Below are 7,666 nucleotides of genomic sequence, written 5' to 3'. Positions count from 1 at the left end.
GTGTACATATACTGTTCATATCTTTTTATAATCTATTTGTGCGTGTTCTTGCATGTACACAGTGCATAAACATACTCAACCATTAAAATTATTATTCCATCCCATAATGTTCAATTTTTTTAAAAACCATTATTTTTCATAGTGTATGTGTATTTGTGGATGTTTTTAGAGCATGTACACATTGCATATACATGTTCAACCATTAAAATATCATATCATTTTTTGTGTCTATTTGAAAAAGAAATTCATTTCTCTTTAGAGAGAGATATACATACATGGAGAGCCACATACAATTTTTCAAATACTCGCCTTTCCCCTTTCCCTAATCATATCCTATATTCAATTAAAAAAAGAAACAGAGAGAGTATGTGTGTGTACTAGTGTACAATTGGGTACGGGAGATGATAGAAAATAAAGATAACCCCCACTCACCCTTCAAGAAAAAGCCATCTTTATTTCTTAAGTACCAAACTTTTTATCCTTGTGCCACATAGGCTTGGGAGCCTTCTAGTTGGTTTGGGATCCCCAAGGCAAAGCTCTCAATAATATATAGAATAGAGTGTTGTGTCTACATTTTCTGCAGTCTCATAGGTGGTGTTCATGCGTGACTAGGCTTCGACTCTCAAATGGCTCAAAAGTTTGAGAAATTTTGCCTTGGGGCTTCAGACTGAAGTCTATTAAGTTATTTGTGATTTGATAAAGTTTGATCAATAAGAGAAATCTGAGAGTGTAATCGAAACTGAAGAGGGATGTATTACACTATCCCATCAATATTAACTAGTTTGATAGTGGTATTGCAGGTATTGCAGGTCTGCCCCTTTTGTCATATTTGCAATGAGGATGTGTTTCATGTTGTAGGGGGCCTGCATATGTATCAGCCTTTTGTAGGAGAAGCTGCATGATTGGATGAATAAAGCTCATTCTCCTAGCAAAATAGCTAGCATGCAAGCAAGCTTTTCCCGTTTTCAAAGCAAGAATGTCTACTGGGTTCTTCAGCCGCTTGGCAGATAATTCCCAGGAGCTACTATGAATCACTAAGATATACAGGTGGGTTCAATCACACATATTATGGTGAATCCAGCTGACAAATTTGACAAGTTCTGAGAATGGATTCTTAAGCTCCTGGACAGTTTGAAAGGAGATGACAGCTCTTTTGGACTTGGTTTCTTCAGTTTTTTTCCACATTTTAATGCGTCAATTTTTGAAATGTTTGATTTGGCTTCATCCCAACCTCTGCACTCTTGAGGGTGAAGCCACCACAGAGCCACCCAATTGCAGGATTTGAGCCTGCCATTCCTCGGACAGTTATCCTGTCAACTGAGCTGCTGCTCATTGGTTGTTTCTTCAGGTTTGATCAGGTTTATTTTCAACTAATGACGTGAGGAGATTGGTAGCAGTTTCTTGTGTTTTCTGCCAGACAGCCATATTGTCACTCTCATCAGTCCACAGAGTTTGAATGGATGATAGGACTTGCAATAAAGCAGCTACCCTTGTAAAGCCTCCAGCATGAACTATCTCTTCCCTGCAAACTGGATAGCAAGTCACAAGATTTCCAAGCGCTACTATGGCTGCCAGAGAGCCCCTCGACTCTATAGGACTGTCTATCAGCAGCCTCGTCATGTGTGCATGCTTGCTGCAGAGTCCATTTTCACTTTGTAAATCACCTGAAATTAGTCCACATTCAGACTTAGGCATGCCTTTCTCATTATCAGGGACCTTCCCTGCCGGAAGGCTGCCTAACATCCTCACAAGCGGCCCAATGGCACCTGCTTCAACAGCTGTCTTTCCATGTAGCGGTCTCTGACGCACAAGATTGGCCAGCACTGCAGCAGCTGCCTCTTGCGCCAACGCATAGGATCTTCCAGGTGATTTGCTCTTTGAGTGTTCCCGTTTTTGCAGACATCCTCCTCCAGTCAGGACCTCTACCAAACACCTTACCAACCCAGTTTCAGATACGTTCCATTTAGAATCTGCATTATTCAGGGCGAGCACACCTATGAGCTGCACTATTGCCGCCACACCTGTTGGCGGTACTGCTCCAGCACAAGCATCTCCTTCGAGTACAGAAATCAATACAGCCATGCCACCTACTTTGACCAACTCTTTTCTAGCAGCATCATAGTTTGCCATTGTCAGTAGCGCAGCCGCAGCCATCTGCAGAGAGATAAGATGAGGCCACAGCAAATGAGTTTATCAAATTGTTCAGGTTAATATAACCCCCTTTGCTTTGTGTAGAGATTCTTATTTGCTAGCTATACAGTTTTAAAAACTAATTCATGAACATATTCATTAAGATCCGAATATTTCCAACCTCACTCCAGCTTGTTCCCAGCTTGCCACTTTCTTCTGTGATCATCAGCAGCTTGACTATGATTGAAATTCCACCTGCATCAACAATGGCCTGGGTTGCTGATGAGCTTTTATCAGCAAGAAGAATGAGTGCCATTAAAGCATATTCCTGAGCTGCCAGAGGGATGCTTGCTTCTACTTCCAGAGTGCTTACTCCTGGCACAGCAATACATGACAAGCCATTTCTTGGATTCCTCCAGGCCTGTTTATGGGCAGTGCAGCCATTCAGCAAACCTACGAAAATTGGAATCCCCCCTGCATTCACCAGCTCCTGTTTGTGCATTTCCCCAGAAAGAGCTGCATACACCAAGATTGCAGCTATGTTCTCACACAGTGCATGTGACAGAGATAGCTCAGAATCTGTTTGCTGTTGAATGAATCCTGATACATTTCCTGGAATCTTTTGATCTCCCTGTTCATGACATGAATTATCATCAAGGAGCTTCACAAGTATAGTTATATCATGACTTGTCAGTTGCAATAGTTTTCTGCTTTTCATGCCGATATTTGCAACAGCTGTGGCACAGGCAACCTTTGTAAGAAGTGGGGAGCAATCACGGAGTAATAACCTGTTGTGGGGTCATCTTAATTAATTCTCTCTCTCTCTCTCTCTCTCTCTCTCTCTCTCTCTCTCTCTCTCTCTCTCTCTCTCTCTCTCTCTCTCTCTCACATTTTCCTTTGATGGCTATTACAAGTGCGAGAGAAAAACTGACACAACAGCACATTGTTAACAAGTGGTCAGTTTTTCACTTGCACTGCTTTAAGATAGCTGGGTAGGATGTGTCTCAAGTGTATAGTTAGAATTACCGCATCAAATTTGGAATGACTACAGGCCCTTCTAGGTGAGAACACAACTTGTCACTGGCAGCAACATAAGCTATTGTTTCTGCTGCCATTAATTCAAAATAACCACAGGAATGAGTAGTAAGCACTTTCACCACAGCTTCTATTCCTTTTCTTTTTAACATTATCACATTTTGCTCAGTTGCAGTGGAGTTGCATGTCACTTTACTTGGCTCTGTGTTAGATCCAGCATTCATTTCCCTAAGAACCACAGAAGCAGCCTCTTTGGCCTCAGATGATCCTCCTTTTATTATCTCAAGTAATGCTGCAATGATTTCAAGTTGAGGACGCATGCATCTCAATAATGCTGCCCCTTGTTCACCCAGTTCCTCTTTCCATAGAAGTCTACCATCAAAGACTTCATATTCTTCATACTTTTTAAAACACATGTGCACAAAAACCTCAAGACTAACCACAGCAGCATTGAGAACAGTGAAATCTTCACTTTCAAGCATATTGGCAAGCCATGACAGAATTTCCAGCATTCCTAGACTCCCAATTATATATCTGCAAGTATGTGAAGATGCTTCCGAAATACTAAGAAGAGCAACTACTGCTGCTGCCCTTGTCCTTATCCCTGATGAGGTTTTGTCAATAGAAGATTTTGCCATGCATACTAGAGCCCTGATTCCATCAGCCCTGATCAGTCGTATCCTGTTCTTTGGGTGACATGACACAAGCTTTGCAATTGCTGCTGCTGCTGACTCTCTGATAAGAGAGGAAGTTGAAGAATCTACCATTTTGACCAAAGGGTTCAATGCACCAGCTTCTCCAATCAATGTCTGGACATCCTGCCCCCCTTGAGCAGCAAGAAGCATCAATGCTAAGGATGCAAACTCCTGGGCACTTGGATTTTGGGAAGACAGAGCACAAACTAATGAGCCAATGCCTCCATCATCAGTGAGGATGCTATCTTCCACCGTTTCTTCTGTTTCGCTGTCTAAAGAGCTGTTCCCAAAGTACAAGCAATCAAGACCATCCATTGGTTGCTGAGAGTCATGCACAAATGATGACACATAAGGCTGACAACTGTTCTGAAATCCTACTGTATCCAGTCTGCATGAAGGGTGGAAAAGCTTTATCCTCTTCCTTATGCCTGTCTGACAGTTTGAACCTGCCACAGCAAAGAGCTGAGATTTGGCTTGAATGGAGGCTTGACCACTCAAAGGGGGTGCAAGGGATGAGGTTAGTTCTGACGAAAAAGATTTGTAGGATGTGACTATTGACTTCATCCTATTGCTGTAAGGCTCGTTACCCTGATTCTGATGATTGTTACTGTAACCTTGGCACATGAGCTTACTCTTTGCTTCCTGCGGTAAGGCCACAGCATTTTCATTTGCATGGTCATTTGCTAATCGCTTTGTAATTTGCTTTCTCATCTTAATTCCAAGGACTTGGGCTCCTTGTGTTGGCCATAAAAGATCAGAGCTGAGTATACACATTGCTAATGCAGACGTTTCCTTCTCTCTCTGTGATCCTTCTGCCTGCATTCTAAGCAGGCAATTCAAGCCACCTTCCTTAAGAATAAGGGCTTTGTTATCAGAAATTAATGCCAGATTGGCAAGAGCTTCTGCTGCCGCTTCTCGAGCTTTGCATGATCCATTCTGAAGAAGCTTGATCAATGCTGGAATGGCACCATTCCTTCCTATAGCTAACTTGAAACTGCCAGAGTCTCCCGTGGCAAGCTTAGCAAGTATATTTGCAGCAGCTGCTCTGCCAGGAAATGTATCAAGGGAGTACATTGTGAGGTGCAGCTCAAGAAACCTCGTGCCAAACATAAGAGATTGTTAGTCTCACTGCTACATGCATCTAGATTATCTGTCTTATCACTACAAGAAACTCCATTAATGGTAGCTCCTGATTGGACTGAAGGTGAAGGTGTGCTGGAAGATAACAAGTACCTGCCGAAAGGGGTACCCATCTCTAAAATTTGCACAAGTGTAGGTACTGCTTGAGCTTTCATGATAGCTATTTTGTTAAACCTGTCTTTAGCAAGGCAAGACAAAGCCCCTGCAGCAGCATCCCGTGCAAGAATGAAGAAGGGCTGCATCTCCTGCTTCTTTAAACTGCCTGTGTAATCCTGTTCAGAGTCCCTGCACCTGCACAGAGCCAATGCATGTGAGATGCAGACTCTTTTTCTGGCACTCTTGTGTTATTGTGCATATGCCATCTAGTTGCTACCAACAGGAGCAGAATGCCATATGCTTGTATTGACAGTGACCATGGGCAGGCCTTTGGTTCACACTCTTCGAGTGCATTGAAGCTCAGTGGGAGCACAAGGGCAAGAAACAAACTTAGACAGTATGTCCTTCATAGCTGGTGGATTGCTCTCAAGTCCGCTGTCTAGGCTAGGCTAACCTCAGCTTAACTCTGATAAGATCTAAAGGGCCGGTATCTAATGGTTACTTAAGGGAATGCAATGACAATCTTAGAAGCAATTAGTCTATGTGAGATGTTAACTTGCTTGGCACAGAGGTTTGGGTGCCTCAAAGGAATGCTGTCAGGTTCCAAGTGCTCCATGTTTTTTTTTTTAATTTACTGGACCCCTGAGATAAGACACACACAACCAATGTGTAGATAGGATAGCTTGCAAGTTGCAAGCCAAATGAACAGCGGAGCATTGATCACATGTATTGGGACCCTCTTCAATGACCCTACGAGGGAGGAGGACCAACCGAGTGTTCGAGTGGGCAAGAGCCCGGACTTACTTGAACACACCATGTGAGCATAGGTGTCCAACCAATTGATGCACCCAATGAGACTCAACTGAGTTGCCAAGAGCCCAGAATGTGAACACAAGTGTTTTTTCCAATGAACCCGGCGAGGCTTGAATCCACAGCCTTATAATTGAGGGCTGACGTGCTAACCGCTAGGCCATCACGTCTGGGACTGATAGCTCCATGGTTCAACTTACAATTAACACAAGTTTCCCTTACGACGGGAGTGAGCTTAAGCCCGAGTTGCTTACTGAAGTAACCTGCAGAGCGATCGTATGGCCCCTGCATCCCCAATGGCTGCCTTATGCTCATCGCTGCTGACAGCAAGGCTTGCAAGAGCTAAAGAAGCCTCTGCTCTAACCGTGATGGTCGCCTTCTGCCGCATCTCTGGAGGCCAGTGCAGCTCACTAGCCTCATAGGTTAACATGTCCACCAGGGGCCTGATGCCACCACGCGATAGGAAGGCGTCCTGCTGCGGCCCTGCAAGCATCCGAACAGAGATGGCAGCCTCCATCTTGGACCTGCTGCCCCCAGTCTGCAAGGCCGCGATGAGGCTTGTGAAAGAGTGGCTCTGTTGGACCGTGTCTTGTCTCTGAGTTGCAGCAACAGAGTAATCCCCTGTTCTTGCAAAGCCATGATGATGGAAGGCGGATGATTTAGGTGCAGGAAGCCCTCTTCGTTTCTTGCCAGAGTGATTGTCCTGTGAAGAACATGCCATAATTGCAGATGGAAACTGCTGACAGATAAGAGTGACAAAAGGGCTCAACTGCACTGAATTGGCAAGCAATTTGTCCTGATTGAGCATGTGTGGGCGCCTAGTAGGGTTTCATCATTCATCGTGACACGGTAGAGGGTGTACAGATGAGCCGCGAAGAGAGGAGGAAAGAAGGCAGTTGGGCATCAACTGCCAATCCCGAGAGAGAGAGAGAGAGAGAGAATCAAGACTTGGAGAGAGCAAGACTACAGAAAAGATGGGTGACTTCACATGGCTTCTCCTTAGAGCCACCAAGATTGCAACACAAGCCCGGCCACAAGGGTGGCTTCACACCGCTTTTCGAGTTTCTTAATGCACCCGCAGCAGTCGGCGGGTGGTGTCCATGACACCACAGTGCCTGTTCATGCACACAATGCGGCTTCCTAGAAAATTGGAATCCAAGGACGTGTCTCCATCTACATATTGGGGTGGTTGGAGCTATGTAATGTTGGAAGGGAGAAGAAGAGGTAGGTTTGAGCTTCCCTTCATTAGAAATTCAAAACAGTACTCTTCGACCTTGCAAGGACTTGTTGCCTCTCTTCTCATGTCATGCCCCATCTTCTCTTTTTCTTTCTTCAATCCATTGAGAGGCTTAATCCTTTCTCATTTCTTGGCCATTGCCAGCCAAACTAGCGAGTCTTTCTTCAACACCTGCCAAACTAGCTAATCTTTCTAGCTTTGTGCAATTGGCATCATTGCAAAGCTTCTGCATGAGCAAAAGGAAGCATCTGTGCTATAGCAAACAACGCATTGTGCATGCAATAAATGGTGTGCTCCACACAACTATTTGAATGAATAGGAATTCTTGGGTGCTAAATGTAGGCTTTATATGAGGCAAATTATCCATACTTTCTACATCTTTATTTCTGGATTTTTGGAAAATCTTCAAAGAATGTGTCTATATCAAGTCCTAAGATATATCTACACCATGGATACATCCCTTAGCTAATCCCAACCTACAATTTTTAATGTTTACATATTATAAAAACAAATACCTCACTTG

General features: G+C 43.9%; 1 protein-coding gene across 2 annotated transcripts; it reads right to left on the bottom strand.

Annotated features, from left to right (window-relative positions):
* Window positions 1–433: 433 nt before the first annotated feature.
* On the bottom strand, window positions 434–6,904 carry LOC148037565 (uncharacterized). 2 transcript variants are annotated; one of them, XM_087676513.1, is made up of 5 exons: window positions 6,161–6,904; window positions 5,094–5,291; window positions 3,157–4,956; window positions 2,312–2,918; window positions 434–2,154 (listed from the first exon to the last, which is right to left on the bottom strand). In XM_087676513.1, the coding sequence occupies exons 1-5, from the start codon at window positions 6,712–6,714 to the stop codon at window positions 1,345–1,347; spliced, it is 3,969 nt and encodes a 1,322-aa protein (XP_087532639.1). In that variant the 5' UTR covers window positions 6,715–6,904; the 3' UTR covers window positions 434–1,344. The 2 variants fall into 2 exon arrangements, with proteins under 2 accessions (XP_087532639.1, XP_087532640.1); XM_087676514.1 differs by having other exon boundaries at window positions 3,157–4,905.
* Window positions 6,905–7,666: the final 762 nt, after the last annotated feature.

This window comes from Lygodium microphyllum, chromosome 4, assembly GCF_053477565.2.
Source record: "Lygodium microphyllum isolate KBCC chromosome 4, Lygodium_microphyllum_v1.1.10, whole genome shotgun sequence".
In the NCBI taxonomy this organism is placed as follows: Eukaryota; Viridiplantae; Streptophyta; class Polypodiopsida; order Schizaeales; family Lygodiaceae; genus Lygodium; species Lygodium microphyllum.
This window is presented reverse-complemented; position numbering and strand designations above follow the sequence as displayed.